An 18153-nucleotide genomic window follows, 5' to 3' on the forward strand; every position below is an offset into this window, starting at 1 on the left:
GACCAGAGAAAGGGAGGAATAGAAAGAGAGAGAGAAAGAGGAGCGATGGGCGAGAGAGAGAGAGAGAGAGAGAGAGAGAGAGAGAGAGCTGAATGAGCGTGTGTGTGTTCAGTTGCATGTGGGCCAGCTGCAGGACTTGGCGACGATAGGGTGGGTGTGTAGATGTGTCTCCTAGTCATGCTAGAGGTGTATGAGTCTGCTAGAGGTGGATGGTTTGGGCCACTATGCGACCCTCGTATCTAGAAACCTATAGGCTTAATGCACATCCACGATACACAGCCCTCACATCTCGCTCTCTCCCCACTACCCCCTCTCTCTCCCTCCCCCTCTCTCTCACCCCCCCCCTCTCTCTCCCTCCCCCTGTCTCTCACCCCCCCTCTCTCCCTACCTCTCACTCTCCCCACTACCCCTCTCTCTCCCTCCCCCTCTCTCTCACCCCCCCCCCCCCCCCTCTCTCTCCCTACCTCTTTCTGCCACTTAATATTGGCTCATGTGGCACAAACGTTATGCAAAGCTCAGACTCCCTCTCATAGAGAGAGAGAGAGAGACAGGTAATGGCGAGAGGTAGGTAAACTACAAACTACGTTCCGTGCTCACCTCAGTTCTCGGAAAGCCCTGCTGTGATTGGCCAGTAGTCTAACAGCCACAGAGATTGGTTGAAAGTGCAGAGGTCAAGGCAGTGACGTATCACGGCCACACAAAGCACAGGCGAAGATGGCACTTCTGCATACTCCGCCTACATCACGGTCTATGACTTAGCCACCTGAACCCGCACAGACACATTTGCATTAGGGGCGTGGAATTCTCTCAAATGTAAAAAATAGATGGATGATTTAGATGTGTCTGCTAGAGGTGGATGTGTGACTATGACTAATGGTGAACTACAAGTGTAAATGTCATGACTATATGGCATGCAGAGGAGGCAGAGGTGGAGCAGAGAAGCAAGAGACAGGCACAAACAGGATGACGCATCAGGTAAGGGCCGATTCATACTCCTATTTTAGATCCGAATAAAAGTCGGTTCGGCGCTGTAGAGCCTACAATTTGACGTCATTTGAGGTTCGTGGGGGGGGGGGGGGGGGGGGGGTACCGTCCTAAAGTCGGCTCTTCGGTGCTACTGAAAATTTCTGACGAGCCGAAATCATTTCGGCACTACAGCGCCGAAACAGCGCTAAAATAGGAGTATGAATCGGCCCTTAGTCGGGACACTTAGAAAAGGTGAACATTATGCAAAATGCAGGATTCTAGATCCTACTACATTTTCAGATCCGTGGAACACAGCAAATCAGGCTAACTCTGAGCCCCTGTTGCTCCAGATGTGCAGGTTGGTGCCCACTGCCTTGCATGGTTTCCTTCGACATCTGTGTATGAATGGGTGCATGTACAGTAATGAAAAATAGTATGTAATGGATAATGGCGCTAAATAAATGCACCATTTGCCTCACAGGGATACATGTTTGTATGTATGTGTGCGTGCATAATACTGTGATTGCCAAATGTCCCCACAAGTATAGGATTGTACATCTAGATATAATATCTTGTAAGGACCATTGTCCTGGTCGACACAAGTAAGTAAAGTAAAATTATATATATATTTATATATTGGAGTATGTTCCACACCACTCCGTTGGCCAGTAGAAGCAGAAAGCTGCTTCAACGTGTTTTTTAGTTGCCATTTTTATAGGCAGTGGCGTGCACAGATATACACTAGGGGGTGCTAGAGCACCCCCTGCCCTTTTGGCAATTTTGCTCTTAAAAATAATAAAATAAAGGTTTCTTATTTTTTCTTAATTTGTAGTGTGTGGACCATGCGGTGACATTGATCAAATCTTGATAAAAAAACGCTTCTACTATATTATTTAGGCCCCCACAATCTAAAGCTATGTTACTATGTCAGTGGTTCTTCGATTAAAGAAAAATAGCAGACCTACAAGCTCGTAGCGCGCCACTCGGTGGCGCGCTATGAGCTTGTAGATCTGCTATTTTTCAATAGCTAAAGCACCAAAATGGGTTCCCGCCCCAAAATGCGCTGCAAAAAGGTGCCCTTTTTTCACTTGAGCACCTGCCCCTCTAAATGTCTGTGCACGCCACTGTTTATAGGGACATGGAGCAGTCCAGCAGGGGAGGACCTGAGGGGACCTGTTTGGGACATACAGTACAGTACAAGGCAGGCAGTCATGTACAGTAGTATAGGAAGGTGCAAGACCATTGAGAGCTTTTCAAACAAGTAGAATCATTTTAAAATCAATCCTAAAAACAACCAGTAGCCTTAATGTAGTGAAGCTAAAACTGGAGTAATATGTTCTCTCATCTTAGTTTTAGTTCAAACTTTGGCTGCCACATTTTGGACAAGTTGTAATCTGTCAGTTGTTTGATGATCATGATCATCATATGATGATCATGATCATCATATGATGATCATACTATTGTTGAAAAGGAACAACCATCACCTACTTTAGATGACTCAACTCTACAGGCCTATGCAAAGACATTGATTGATTGATTGATTGATACATTTATTAACAGTTTGTAGAATTACAGTACATTTCAAGCACAAACTCAATACAAAGACTGTTAACTGTGAGTGGACGACCCAATTAAGCATTACACTTGTTTACAACAGGGTCCACATTGTTCAATTCATCAAAACATTTAGAGACGTATACAAATAGACACTTCTATGTATAATAGCTTTGTGCCTCTTGAAACCCATGCAACTGCAGAAGTTGACCAAAATGCTGTTTGGTCAATGTTAGCATGTTAGCCTGCTGATTTAATAACAGGCAAAATGCTGGACTTGATGAGCAATGAAAGGTTGCCTGGCTACTGATGTACAATGCTGCTTTCAAGGACAGGGTGCATGTGGAATTGTAAATGAAGGGATGGAAACAGGATTGATAGTGGAAGCTAAAGGGGCCTTGAAGAGATCAAACACAACATTCCTCTCCCTTTGTCTCTCTGTACCGCAGCGACTCCCAACCTGTGGCCCGGCCCCACCAGGGGGCCGGGCCCCACCAGGGGGCCGTGAGTATATTGCAATTGGGCCCCCAAAAAATTGGCAAACCACAAGATTGTAATGATAGTGTATCGTTGCTGCTGGGCAGAAACCTCTTTCTCCATATTTTACTTTAGGTATACAGTGTATATATTCTTTTTTATTTAATAGCTTTTCTGCCTTTATTGATAGGTTGAAAGTAATCTGAAAGGAAATGGGGAGAGAGATGGGGGGGAAGACACGCGGCAAAGGCCGCCGGGATCGGGCACACAGTCAGGCTGGCTCAGCGGCGTAGGTGAACCCACGGCACGCCGTCAGGCTGGCTCAGCGGCGTAGGTGAACCCACGCACGACCGTCAGGCTGGCTCAGCGGCGTAGGTGAACCCACGGCACACAGTCAGGCTGGCTCAGCGGCGTAGGTGAACCCACGGCACGCCGTCAGGCTGGCTCAGCGGCGTAGGTGAACCACGGCACGCCGTCAGGCTGGCTCAGCGGCGTAGGTGAACCCACGGCACACAGTCAGGCTGGCTCAGCGGCGTCGGTGAACCACGGCACGCCGTCAGGCTGGCTCAGCGGCGTAGGTGAACCCACGGCACACAGTCAGGCTGGCTCAGCGGCGTAGGTGAACCCACGGCACGCCGTCAGGCTGGCTCAGCGGCGTAGGTGAACCCACGGCACGCCGTCAGGCTGGCTCAGCGGCGTAGGTGAACCCACGGCACGCCGTCAGGCTGGCTCAGCGGCGTAGGTGAACCCACGGCACACAGTCAGGCTGGCTCAGCGGCGTAGGTGCCCGGACGGTTGAGCTAACTGTCCGGGCCAGATATATATATCTTTTGGTAAATTAACAGCCTACTTGAGCATACTGTACTACATTACTACAGTCAGCCTTACACAAAAGTAGCAGTCCAGCCGGGCGGCTGGCGTAGTCTTGGCACCTGTGGCGGTAATCCAGCTTTACAGTGTCGTGGGTTCAAGTCCCGATCCCGAAGACCTTTGCTGTGTGTCACCCCCCCCCCCCCCCCCCCCCCCCATCTCTCTCCCCATCTCCTGTCTGATTACTGTATAAAATAAAATAAAGTACAGCAACTGAGAAACTTTTTTTGAGCTTGTGATTTGCTACTTTTGATATTTTTGAATTAGAATCCTGAAAGGTCACAGTTCTGGACATTATACGTTTTTTCACACAAACAGTGAACATAGAAGATCTACAAGCTCACATTGCACTATGAACTTGTAGATCTGCTATTTTCCCAATTTTTTTAAATACGTTTTTCGCCTCCTAGTCAAAAGTTTAATGTTTCTCTTTAAATTGTAGTGGACTGAAAGTATCCCATTCACACATTCACCCACACACGGCAGAGTGAACCTCATCAGGGGGAGCAGGTTGGGGGTTCAGTGCCTTGCTCAACGACACACGGCAGAGTAAACCTCATCAGGGGGAGCAGGTTGGGGGTTCAGTGCCTTGCCTCATCAGGGGGAGCAGGTTGGGGGTTCAGTGCCATGCCTCATCAGGGGGAGCAGGTTGGGGGTTCAGTGCCTTGCCTCATCAGGGGGAGCAGGTTGGGGGTTCAGTGCCTTGCCTCATCAGGGGGAGCAGGTTGGGGGTTCAGTGCCTTGCTCAACGACCTTCCGTTTCTGTCCCCCTGTAGCAAAGAAGCTGTGAGGAAAAGGAATGAGTGGTTTCTGCACAGCTGCAGTGGATAAGAGGATTTAGCTGCCATCTGCTGGCCAGGCATGGCATGGCATGGCATGGCATGGCATAGTCCTGTCTTGTTTATTTCAATCAGTGATTGTAGAATAAACCTAACAAGTGGAACTAGTCCTTTAATCTAATGTTAATTGTTTTTTAAAGACTCACTTTAATGATTGTTGTTGGATCTTCTTTATTTGACTGGTGTCATTTATGAGTGTGTGTGTGTGTGTGTGTGTGTGTGTGTGTGTGTGTGTGTGTGTGTGTGTGTGTGTGTGTGTGTGTGTGTGTGTGTGTGTGTGTGTGTGTGTGTGTGTGTGTGTGTGTGTGTGTGTGTGTGTGTGTGTGTGTGTGTGTGTGTGTCATGTATGTGCCAGTGGGTGGTGAAAGGCAAAACCTGGTGTGAATCTCAGCTGGCAGTATGCTGTTGCTTGAATGTGTATTCTATAGTGGAGAGATAAACTTCAACAGATGACATACTTGGTGTGTCCAATATATGGCAGGATCAGGATTCAGGAAAGCAGCTAATACCTGTGATGTTACAATCAGTTCTTTTCATGTTTTGAATGCATCCAGCAGCCTCTCTTTTCTTCACTAATGTCATAGGTCGAAATGTCTATTCTCCTTGATTTTTGATTGATTGATTGAAATATTTATTAACAGTTTGTAGAATTTACAGTACATTTTAAGCACAAACTCAATACAAAGACTGTTAACTGTGAGTGGACGACCCAATTAAGCATTACACTTGTTTACAACAGGGTCCACATTGTTCAATTCATCAAAACATTTAGAGACATACAAACATTTAGAGACATACAAATAGACATTTCTATGTAGCTAAAGAACAGAACAGGAATTCATCATATAGGAAGCAAAAAAGGGAAAAGATACATTATACAGTGAGGGGAAATGGGGATTATTCTTGTGGATATTGGTTTCTATGTTTCTACTTGTTTTTTTGTTTGTTTGCTTGGACGGTGGAATTCCAAATTTGTTGCACCCACGATGACAATAAAGGAATGGAATTAAAATTAGATAGAGATAGGCAACATGTGCGTGCTTGCGTGAATACAATCACTACAAAAACACGAATGCCATTTGTATGCAGACTGTGATTTGAATGTTTCCCTAGGGTTAATAAATAAATAAAAACATTTGTAACCCTGACTCTCTTTCTCTCTCTCTCTCTCTCTCTCTCTCTCTCTCTCTCTCTGTATCTCTCTCTCTCTCTCTCTCTCTCTCTCTCTCTCTCTCTCTCTCTCTCTCTCTGTATCTCTCTCTCTCTCTCTCTGTATCTCTCTCTCTCTGTATCTCTCTCTCTCTCTCTCTCTCTCTCTCTCTCTCTCTCTCTCTCTCTCTCTCTCTGTATCTCTCTCTCTCTCTCTCTGTATCTCTCTCTCTCTGTATCTCTCTCTCTCTCTCTCTCTCTCTCTCTCTCTCTCTCTCTCTCTCTGTATCTCTCTCTCTCTCTCTCTCTGTATCTCTCCCCAGCGGTGTCTAATTTGGACATAGAGAGTAAGCTGTCGGCTCACTACCAGGCTCCATGGCATCAGCAGCACAACGTATTCCATCCGTGTACGCGTGCACCATGTGTGGAGGAGCTACACAGACATGCCCAGCTCAGCCTCCGGGCCCTGCACCAAGGTGAAGGCGCTCGCACACACGCATGCACACACATATACACGTATGCACCAGGGGGGCAGTCAGACAGATATTTTGTGAAGCCACTAAGGAAATCGTAGTTCATATAATGGCCTGTTGTGGCGCTGTCATTGGACCCAGAAAAACCCATAGCCCCATAGAAGTCCATGTATTTGGGCCCAACTTCACCTAGACTGTATTACCTTAATAAACATGGTCATGAATACTTTCTGCTTCCAGTCACTAGTTTAAAGTCTCATTTCTAATGTCATAATATTCTTTTTGGAAAATTATGGTCCCATTTATAAAAATAATGACCATAAAGTTGCGTATGTTCTGAGGGGCGTGGCTACCGTTACAGTCTATGATCGGGATTCCCCTCCCACTCGAGTCAAAATAAAAACCAACGGAGAAGAAGGGGGGAAGTCCCGCCTCGTTGTCTGGGCCAGCCAATGGCCAGCTGGGCCAAAACGGATCTAGAAAGATGGCGACTTACAGTGCAAGGAATAACAGGCTTCATTTTACGTCCATGTTAGACCCGGGGAACGCTTTGTCCATATTTTTTACAGTCTATGGTATGCACGCACGCACGCAAGCCACTTTTTTTTACAATCATATCGTTGCTGACTATTGGGCAGAAACCTCTTATCTTATATGCCCAGGCATGGGTATAATGCAACTGCTTTCAATAATGCCATACCCAAAATACCGGTCTGTCTGTGTATGCATAAAACCTTTTCAGATGGTCCTTAATTGACTTGGAATATAGTTTGAGAGGCAGTGATATCCACTCATGTCCATGCGTTGTACGTTTATAGTTTGAGAGGCAGTGATATCCACTCATGTCCATGCGTTGTACGTTTATAGTTTGAGAGGCAGTGATATCCACTCATGTCCATGCGTTGTACGTTTATAGTTTGAGAGGCAGTGATATCCACTCATGTCCATATAGTTTGAGAGAGGCAGTGATATTCACTCATGTCCATGCGTTTTACGTTTATAGTTTGAGAGGCAGTGATATGCACTCATGTCCATGCGTTGTACGTTTATAGTTTGAGAGGCAGTGATATGCACTCATGTCCATGCGTTGTACGTTTATAGTTTGAGAGGCAGTGATATCCACTCATGTCCATGCGTTGTACGTTTATAGTTTGAGAGGCAGTGATATCCACTCATGTCCATGCGTTGTACTTTTATAGTTTGAGAGGCAGTGATATCCACTCATGTCCATGCGTTGTACGTTTATAGTTTGAGAGGCAGTGATATCCACTCATGTCCATGCGTTGTACGTTTATAGTTTGAGAGGCAGTGATATCCACTCATGTCCATGCGTTGTACGTTTATAGTTTGAGAGGCAGTGATATCCACTCATGTCCATATAGTTTGAGAGAGGCAGTGATATTCACTCATGTCCATGCGTTTTACGTTTATAGTTTGAGAGGCAGTGATATGCACTCATGTCCATGCGTTGTACGTTTATAGTTTGAGAGGCAGTGATATGCACTCATGTCCATGCGTTGTACGTTTATAGTTTGAGAGGCAGTGATATCCACTCATGTCCATGCGTTGTACGTTTATAGTTTGAGAGGCAGTGATATCCACTCATGTCCATGCGTTGTACTTTTATAGTTTGAGAGGCAGTGATATCCACTCATGGCCATGCGTTGTACGTTTATAGTTTGAGAGGCAGTGATATCCACTCATGTCCATATAGTTTGAGAGAGGCAGTGATATTCACTCATGTCCATGCGTTTTACGTTTATAGTTTGAGAGGCAGTGATATCCACTCATGTCCATATAGTTTGAGAGAGGCAGTGATATTCACTCATGTCCATGCGTTTTACGTTTATAGTTTGAGAGGCAGTGATATCCACTCATGTCCATATAGTTTGAGAGAGGCAGTGATATCCTCTCATGTCCATATAGTTTGAGAGAGGCAGTGATATCCACTCATGTCCATGCGTTTTACGTTTATAGTTTGAGAGGCAGTGATATCCACTCATGTCCATATAGTTTGAGAGAGGCAGTGATATCCTCTCATGTCCATGCGTTGTACGTTTATAGTTTGAGAGGCAGTGATATCCACTCATATCCATACGTTGTACGTTTATAGTTTGAGAGGCAGTGATATCCACTCATGTCCATGTGTTGTACGTTTATAGTTTGAGAGGCAGTGATATCCACTCATGTCCATGCGTTTTACGTTTATAGTTTGAGAGGCAGTGATATCCTCTCATGTCCATGCGTTGTACTTTTATAGTTTGAGAGGCAGTGATATCCACTCATGTCCATGCGCTGTACGTTTTCCACAGACGAACACCAGCAGCAGCGCTCCAGCAGCAGAGTGACCATCTCTATATCAGTAGCCCCTCCCATGCCCACCTTCCCCTCACCACACACCATACGACGGCAGCAGAGGAGTCGACTGGCACGGGCGGTAAGGACAACGTGTCAACGCTGTGGGGCAGAAAAGCCTCTCCTCTCCATATTCTAACCGGTCTGGTCTGGTGGCGTGTTGTTGTTGTGTACTCCAGAACCATGTACCGCCCAACCATTCATTTCTATGGAGAACCGTCTTATTTTGAAAGCCGTTTCACTCAGCTACCGAGAAACAGGAAGTGAATAATCGCTATTTAACGCGTCACACAAGAGCATCAAAGGTATCAGATATACACGCTCGAAACGTGACGCGATTATCATATCAATTTGGGGGTCCTTGACATGAGAACCTTTTGAGAACCCACCGTTCCACACCAAGTGCTTCTGAAGCATGTTCATTTCAAGGACTGCCAGAACTCACTAACCCAGAACCTTATTAACCCATTCTGAACGGGCACCCGTTTTGGTGTTAGCATGCATGTTTTGCTTTAGCTATTGAAAAATAGCAGATCTACAAGCTCATATCGCGCCACCGAGTGGCGCGATACGAGCTTGTAGGTCTGCTATTTTTGAAAAATCGAAGAACGACTGAATTTTTTTAGAATCTGATCTCAGGTCAGAATGGGTTAATCAGACCAGTGTGTGTCCAGTGGAAACCTCGTATGAATCTGATCTCAGGTGAGAATGGGTTAAGCTTGTATTTGGACATACAAGTTTTCCAGACGACGGCGACCACATGATGTATTATACATTTAAACTGCTATTGCTCCACAAAGTGATTGTTTGAGAATGAGTTCCATTTGTCACTCCTCCTCCTGTGTTGTGAGAGAACGACAAAACCCTGGCATCCCTCTCTCTGATTTCTATTGGTTTGCATCACTCCTCTCTCTCTCTCTCTCTCTCTCTCTCTCTCTCTCCCCCTCTGCATTATTCATTTTGTCTCTGTGAGGTGGAAACCTCATATGTCCAAAAGCGTTCTGTTTTTATTACTATTAAAAATGTAGATACAATAGTGAAAATAGCTGATCTTCAAACTATTTTCACTCTACTTTTTCTTTCATTTAAAGAATAATTTAAATATAGAGATACAAGGTTTCTCCCTGACAGACGCACGCACGCACACACGCACATACTTCCCCCATTTAAAAAATGAAACACACAAATATTATACCATATTAAAACTCCTTCAGTGCCACCTAGTGGTCACCAGTTTAGGCTCTGAGTGCCAGATCTCCCATTATAAAAAAAAGAGGGCGTTTAAAAAAAAAAAAAGATTATTATTATTATTATTTTCTTTTTTTTATACGTCTATACGGGCATGGCAACCAGTGCATAGCTGATTTAGATACGGGATGACGTCCCTGGCACTTAAACAGTTTTAAGGATCAGCTGCAGTAGATTGAATGGTTTGCTAAAAAAGTAACAAAACAAAATAATTATCTTATTCCACTGCTGGCTGCCTTCTCTTGGTTTAGTCCAACCACCAGCACCCCCATTGAAAAAGGAAACGATGAAAGACAATCCATGATTCACAGCAGGCACAGATAAAGTGTGTGTGTGTCTCACTCACACTATACAATTTACAATTTACAATTTACAATTTAGGCATTTAGCAGACGCTCTTAATCCAGAGCGACTTACATTTAAGCAAGAACAAAAGCATGGGAATACATCACATAAAAGCATTTATCATGAAACATGCGTAAGCTAAGAAGGTAACAGTGGAATATCTATATGATGAAACTATACATACACTATACATAATAAACTATACATATTCATTACTATGCTATACATATGTACTATGGCGTGCTATGACTATATACAATACAATTATAGTGCTGTCTACATAACATGATAGGTACACAGATTCCTAGCGTTAGACGTGACACCCGCCTCAGGCCGGTCCGGTCGGCTTCTAGTTCTCTACAATCACAGACATGGTGGTTCTCAAACATTTCCATGTAAATGTGGGTGTCCCAAATTGATTTGTATTGGGACGCGGACACCCATTTGAGCCTATTATCTTGCTGTTGACGTATTTATACGTTTTTTTAATAGCCACCTGTTTCTGCGATTGATGTATAAAGTATAATTATACGTTTTATATCGCCTATGGATCTGAAACGGAACCGCTCTATGAGGACCACTGACCTACATCATACAACTGTACTAAAAATTATATTTTTAGAAAAACAAGAACGGCGCGGTAATGTTTATAACACAAATGCCATGCCAATGTTTGTGTGATTTAACACAAGTATTTATTCTTATTCTGTCGTTGCAGCAAGAGAGAGCAGAGAGAGAGAGAGAGCTGGACTATCAACCCAGGAAGGTATGTCTGTGTGCTTAACACCCTGTGACATGTATAGAATGTAACCCATTTTGAATTACTTCTGAACATATCTGAAAATGTGTAGAATTTGTTGGGAAAGATTCCAAAACGTCCACACAGCATTGATATTAAAAAGTAGTGTACTTTAACCCATTCTGACCGGGCACCCATTTTGGTGTCAGCAACATGTTATGCTTTAGCTATTTAAAAATAGCAGATCTACAAGCTCATATCGCGCCACTACGAGCTTGTAGGTCTGCTATTTTTGAAAAAAATCGAAGAACGACTGACATTTTTAGAATCTGATCTCAGGTCAGAATGGGTTCGTCAGACCGGCGTGTGTCCAGTGGAAACCTCGTATGAATCTGATCTCAGGTCAGAATGGGTTAAATTCCAATTTAACCTAATAATATTTGAGTCATATTTTGACCAGGCGTAGCTGTACTTTGCACATATAATAACATAACTTGATGCACATACGTTTCAACATGTGTTGTCATTGTTGTCTGTGACCATGTTGAAGGAGCGGACAGTGAGAGAAACAGAGATCCAGACCACACTGAGAAAGGTAGCGTTATGATCTTTCTGCATACAGTACATTTTCAACTATAGGGCTGCAAAAAAACGAATTGATTTCATTGATTATTTTATTTAAATTTTGAAGTACGTTACGTAATAATAAATAATTAAATAATGGCTAAGAAAGCATCGCTATGCAGCCCTATTTTCAACGTAACCACATCCCTGTTCTGGGCAAGTCATAAATAAGAGGTGAGCTGATTGGCTATTTTAGCTGTTCAACGTACGACCAGAAATGGGCAGAAACCTCGGTAACACTTTACAATAACGACCTGTTATAAAGCATTTATAAACATTTATAAGCAGTTTGTAGATGAGTAATAATCATGAACAGACTGTTTGTTGACATCCGTAAATGTTTACCTAAACATTTATAACTATGTGAATAGTTTACTACTTACTAATACCTTACTAATAACATATAAATGATGTTTAAACATAGTTATACATGTTTAGGTAAACATTTACGGATGTCAACAATGATTGTTCATGATTATTACTCATCTACAAACGATTATAAATGTTTATAAATGCTTTATAACAGGTCGTTATTGTAAAGTGTTACCGAAACCTCTTATCTCCATTATTCAAATCTTTTGCGTTTTGTTTTCATAAATGACTACTTGATCATACTACAGCGTCACGTAAAAGCACCAAGAGCAGCAGATCTGCATAGCTTTGTGGATCTGCTACTCTTGCAATTTCTGAATTTGATTCCTGAAAAGTAAAGTTTATTTTTAAATACAGTATAAGGTTTCCACCGAACAGACAATATCGTAATATTAATGTTGAACATACTGTGTGTGTGTGTGTGTGTGTGTGTGTGTGTGTGTGTGTGAGTGTGTGTCTGTGTGCGCACGTGTGTGTGTGTGTGTGTGCGCGTGTGCGTGTGTCATTTATAGGAGAGGCCAGGAAGAGACACAGACATTCAGTCCATACAGAGAAAGGTAATGTGAGAAGTGCTACATAACAGCCTAAATACCAGATCTACAAGCTACATAACAGCCTAAATACCAGATCTACAAGCTTTAAACAGAAACTCTGTGTAGAAGTCTATATGCATCTTTCATCCACAATGATGTAATTTGTCTCATTCATTAACCACACTGTACCATTGTTTTATTTTTGTGTACTTTGTTTACATAGTTTAACTGCTTTCATCAATCCTTCCCTACTGCATGTTGCATCTTCCATCCATGGAGCAGAAAGGTACCACTTTGTAAGCATGTGTGCTGTTCAACATCACTGTACACACTCATTATTATCCCTTTATCAACTTCTCATGTGTTGCTGATTTCACAAATTGTCTCTGTTGGTTGGAAACCTCATGTCATGAATCTATATATAAAATAAAGCAAAACATGATTTAACAAATTGTATCCAAATTGGAAGAGATGACACAGAGATGACGCGCACACACAATACTAACCCCCACTGTCCCTGTGTGTCCGGCAGTCTACCTCAACGGAGGAGCCAGAAGGAGGTGAGCTGGTGCCAGCAGCAGGTCACAGGACCAAGGGCCCCGCTCCTAACCCTCCCCCTGCACAAGCAGACAAGCAGACCCACTGGTCCAAAGACGCTGTCCGCGCGTCAGAGCAGAGGACGCGGGACGCTGTCCCCGCGTCAGAGCAGAGGACGACGCGGGACGCTGTCCCCGCTTCAGAGCAGAGGACGACGCGGGACGCTGTCCCCGCGTCAGAGCAGAGGACACGGGACGCTGTCCCCGCTTCAGAGCAGAGGACGCGGGGGGACGCTGTCCCCGCGTCAGAGCAGAGGACGCGGGACGCTGTCCCCACGTCAGAGCAGAGGACGCGGGACACTGTCCCCGCGTCAGAGCAGAGGACGTCAGAGCAGAGGACACGGGACACTGTCCCCGCGTCAGAGCAGAGGACGCGGGACGCTGTCCCCGCGTCAGAGCAGAGGACGTCAGAGCAGAGGACGCGGGACACTGTCCCCGCGTCAGAGCAGAGGACGCGGGACGCTGTCCCCACGTCAGAGCAGAGGACGTCAGAGCAGAGGACGCGGGACACTGTCCCCGCTTCAGAGCAGAGGACACGGGACACTGTCCCCGCGTCAGAGCAGAGGACGCGGGACGACCACGCCATCTCCTCCTGCATCATCCCAATCAATGTCACAGGTACTGGTGGCATCAGTTCATGTAGCAGCTAAATATGCTGGTCTCTAAAACTACCTCCCCCTGGCCAGCTGGGGCGCCTGATGGAGGGGATAACGTGTTCCTTCCACGCGCTACGTCCGGCCAGGGAAACTATCCCCCCTGTCAGGTGAAAAGAAGCAGCTTGGACTCCTCATGCATAGAAGGAGGCATGAGGTCAGTTCGCTGCACCCCAGGTTGGCAGAGGAAGTGTAGCGCCCAGGATTACATTAGATAATTGGCACTGGGTGAAAAAACTGGGTTGCAAAATCGTGGGATAAAAATTATTTAAAAAAAATTAAAATAATTGCAGCTAAAAATTCTCAACCTTTATTTTATTTTATTTTCCTTTTCATTTCACTGAACCTCAGTTTGATATGCGTGAAAAGTGTCATCTGTCCCGATGAAGCTCTTAACCAAAACGTTGAATAAAGAGCAATTGTTTTTGCAAGCTCCTGACAGTGTCTTCTTTGATCATTCAGAGAGCCCCTTTTGAACTCTGACAGTGTACAAATGGAACCAAATGGACCATTTGGTTCCATCTGTACACTGTCGGAGTTACAGACCTGCAAGGGTCCATTTGGACCCCTGGTGAATCCCTGGACGAAACACTGACGTAGCACCTATATTAGTTGACATTATCTGTACATCTACATCGTTGGCCACCAGGTGCTCTCTCTGGTGGCCAAAAAAGGTTTGTTTTATTTCTATGTTCATTTTTGAGCGGTGGCACACCATCTCCTATATGCACAGCTACAGTATGTGTGTCTGTCCGTATGTCTGAGTACAGTCTCAGATTTACGGACGGAGCTTCACACTGTGAACCACAATTGCATGATGGGAAGCCGAGTTTTTTGTTCCTTTTGTGTTCCTTAAAAAAAAAAAAAAAAAAAGTTCCCGAGGTGTCATCCGGGGCTGCCCTTTCGCTTGATATTTCCTCTGTTTTTTTTTAAATATGATCATTTATACGATGTGTCGTGTGTTCAGGTGTAAATATGATCATTTATACGATGTGTTGTGTGTTCAGGTGTAAATATGATCATTTATAGGATGTGTTGTGTGTTCAGGTGTTGGATTTGACAGGGAGGCGAGTGCACGCTGCTCTCTGGTTCACTCCCAGTCAGTTCTTCAGAGGAGGAGGAAGTTACGGAGGAGGAAGACCATCACTGGAATACCCAAGCGAGTCCAACAGGACATGGGTGTGTATATGTTATTAATACCATAGGAAGCTATGGTGCTGTGTGATGATTGTGTAAAAAACAAATTATCCATTTGCTTAATTACTTAGTTTTAAATGCACACACGCCGAGGAGACGAGAAGAGGAATTTATCTCTAGCCCTCCCCTGCAGGCTCCCTCCACCCTCCGCTGCAGCCTTACCTCTCTCTCTCTCTCTCTCTCTCTCTCTCTCTCTCTCTCTCTCTCACTTTAATCATAAAATGGTAATTTGTAATTGGTCAATACGTCCGCTATATTATTTCATGAAGTCCACATTTATGTCTGCCTGGCTGGGTCGTGTCTCTCGGAATGTCGGAAATAATCGGATCTCGTTCGGGCGCGTTGCCACCGCCTTTTGAAAGAAATCTCGGAAACAGGACGAAATAGTCACGGATCCATTCGGGCTCAGTTTTCCTATTTGAAAATGTTTTCGGGAACGGTTCGGAATCGGTAAATTGTCACAGATTAATTTTGGATTCCGGGAAAATAAATTGGGACCCGTGAAGAGCTCTACACCATAGTAATTAGGAAGCACCATATGAGACAGGGAAGCACCAAAGGAAGCAGAAATAAATACAAATGTTATGCCCTTGCAGATTCAGACGAGTCGCCAGTGGCGAGAGAGCGCACGGTGATTGTGCACGCCAACACACATCAGTTATCTCTGTGTGAGGAGGAACTGTCGCTCACTGGTCGCCTTCATCACACGCGTGACTCTGGCTGCCAAACAGATGACTTCCTCATCGCATGTAAGTATTTTCACAGTGACAGCACACACAGACCCCCTTTGACCCCACGCACAGACCCCCACACACAGACCCCCTTTAATGTAAGTATTTTCACAGCACACACAGACCCCCTTTCACAGTGACAGCACACACAGACCCCCTTTAATGTAAGTATTTTCACAGTGACAGCACACACAGACCCCCTTTAATGTAAGTATTTTCACAGTGACAGCACACACAGACCCCCTTTAATGTAAGTATTTTCACAGTGACAGCACACACAGACCCCCTTTAATGTAAGTATTTTCACAGTGACAGCACACACAGACCCCCTTTAATGTAAGTATTTTCACAGTGACAGCACACACAGACCCCCTTTAATGTAAGTATTTTCACAGTGACAGCACACACAGACCCCCTTTAATGTAAGTATTTTCACAGTGACAGCACACACACAGACCCCTTTTAATGTAAGTATTTTCACAGTGACAGCACACACAGACCCCTTTCCATCGGTTGGTTTTGGTTCTTAGTCCATGTAAGTATTTTCACAGTGACAGCACACACAGACCACTTTCCATCGGTTGGTTTTGGTTCTTAGTCCATGTAAGTATTTTCACAGTGACAGCACACACAGACCCCCTTTCCATCGGTTGGTTTAGTGACAGCACACACAGACCCCTTTCCATCGGTTGGTTTTGGTTCTTAGTCCATGTAAGTATTTTCACAGTGACAGCACACACAGACCCCTTTCCATCGGTTGGTTTTGGTTCTTAGTCCATGTAAGTATTTTCACAGTGACAGCACACACAGACCCCTTTCCATCGCTTGGTTTTGGTTCTTAGTCCATGTAAGTATTTTCACAGTGACAGCACACACAGACCCCCTTTCCATCGCTTGGTTTAGTGACAGCACACACAGACCCCCTTTCCATCGGCTGGTTTTGGTTCTTAGTCCATGTAAGTATTTTCACAGGACACACAGACCCCCTTTCCATCGCTTGGTTTTGTTTCTTAGTCACAGTGACAGCACACACAGACCCCCTTTCCATCCATGTAAGTATTTTCACAGTGACAGCACACACAGATCCCCTTTCCATCGCTTGGTTTTGGTTCTTAGTCCATGAGCAAGAGCTCCAAAATTGGTGGAAATAAATTGTTTATAGGATCGATACAAGTAAATGAATACATGAGCTTTTGTATATTTACTTTATTATCAATGTTGAAGATTTGATTGTACTGTGGAGCTAGCTATCAAATGTAGTAGACGGATCATGAGTTGTTTTGTGTTGTATTCTTGTGTTGGATGAATGTTGTTTGTATAAATGTATGTAATAATATGGAAGAAATGTTGTAATGATGATATGTTTAAGACCCCAGGAAGAATAGCTGCTGTGTTTCACAGTAAGCTACTGGGGATCTAATAAATAAATCAAATCATAGTTTTTCATAGTTTCTATTATTTTGCACATTTTCCTACATAATGCCTCACAGCCCTGAGAATGAGTATCCCTGACGCTGTCTGTCCATTCGGCCCCCCAGCGACAGCGGCTCCGTCCAGACGGCGAATCAGAGCACAGCGTTGCCACCAGGGAATACCTGCCTCGCTCTCCCATTCGACGGGCAACATCTCCTCCCTGGGCGACCAGTCGGACTCGGCGTACGGCAGCGTGGCGGCCAACGGCGGGCGTCTGCGCTCGCGCAGCCTGCCCAGGGAGGGCGGGCGGCTGATGGACAGCGACGACGATGACGACGACGACGACGACAACTACGACGACGACGACGAAGAGGAGGACGAGGAGCTGTCGCCGTACGAGGCGGAGGACTTCATCCCCGGCGGGCCCAGCCCCAGGATGATGATGATGATGATGAAGGATGAGGAGGAGAGCACCGACGACCAGGCGGCGCCCGAGCCGCTGCAGCTGGGCAGCCTGAAGAGGCTGCAGCGGTCCGGGGAGAGAGGCGGCGGAGGAGGGGGCGGTAAGGATGGTGGGGACACTTAAAGGACAACTTTAGTTTTTTTCAACCAAGGTTCATGTTTTAGGTTGTTATTAGAGAAAGTAAAAGATGAGTGTTAATTTTTCTTCATTTGCTGCTTTCTTTCGTTTTAGGGATTTTTGCGGTTTTTGACAGGGGGCGGGGGCATTTGAGCATGGGGCTAAATATGTATTTCTTTACAAAATATTATGGCGATTTATTTATTTTATTATTTACTATAGTCCGACTAGATCTCAGGAAATTACATCTGGCCACAGAAATTCACAGGATCTACTGAATGTGAAGGTAGCCTACTGGGGGGAAGCAACACTGTGTTATAGTCTCAATATGTCAGTTTGACACATTCAGTAGATCTCGTGATCTTTGGTGACCAGATGTAATTTCTTGGGGTTTAGTAGGAGTAGAGTAAATAATAAAACAATAAATCGCTATAAAATC

General features: G+C 44.7%; 1 protein-coding gene across 1 annotated transcript in view; it reads left to right on the plus strand.

Annotated features, from left to right (window-relative positions):
• nhsb (Nance-Horan syndrome b (congenital cataracts and dental anomalies)) overlaps positions 1-18153 on the plus strand; it is a gene marked incomplete at both ends in the record, with an annotated part of 115490 nt that overhangs the window by 69162 nt on the left and 28175 nt on the right. Inside the window, 11 exons of the mRNA XM_083759875.1 lie at positions 6179-6331; positions 8641-8765; positions 10995-11042; positions 11566-11610; positions 12524-12568; positions 12768-12830; positions 13077-13202; positions 13686-13764; positions 14823-14972; positions 15587-15739; positions 17260-17697. Of these exons, the coding sequence (XP_083616001.1) occupies positions 6179-6331; positions 8641-8765; positions 10995-11042; positions 11566-11610; positions 12524-12568; positions 12768-12830; positions 13077-13202; positions 13686-13764; positions 14823-14972; positions 15587-15739; positions 17260-17697 (1425 nt within the window). The remainder of the gene's footprint in view (positions 1-6178; positions 6332-8640; positions 8766-10994; positions 11043-11565; positions 11611-12523; positions 12569-12767; positions 12831-13076; positions 13203-13685; positions 13765-14822; positions 14973-15586; positions 15740-17259; positions 17698-18153) is intronic.

This window comes from Protomyctophum parallelum, assembly GCF_964188405.1.
Source record: "Protomyctophum parallelum genome assembly, chromosome: 2".
Lineage (NCBI taxonomy): Eukaryota > Metazoa > Chordata > Actinopteri > Myctophiformes > Myctophidae > Protomyctophum > Protomyctophum parallelum.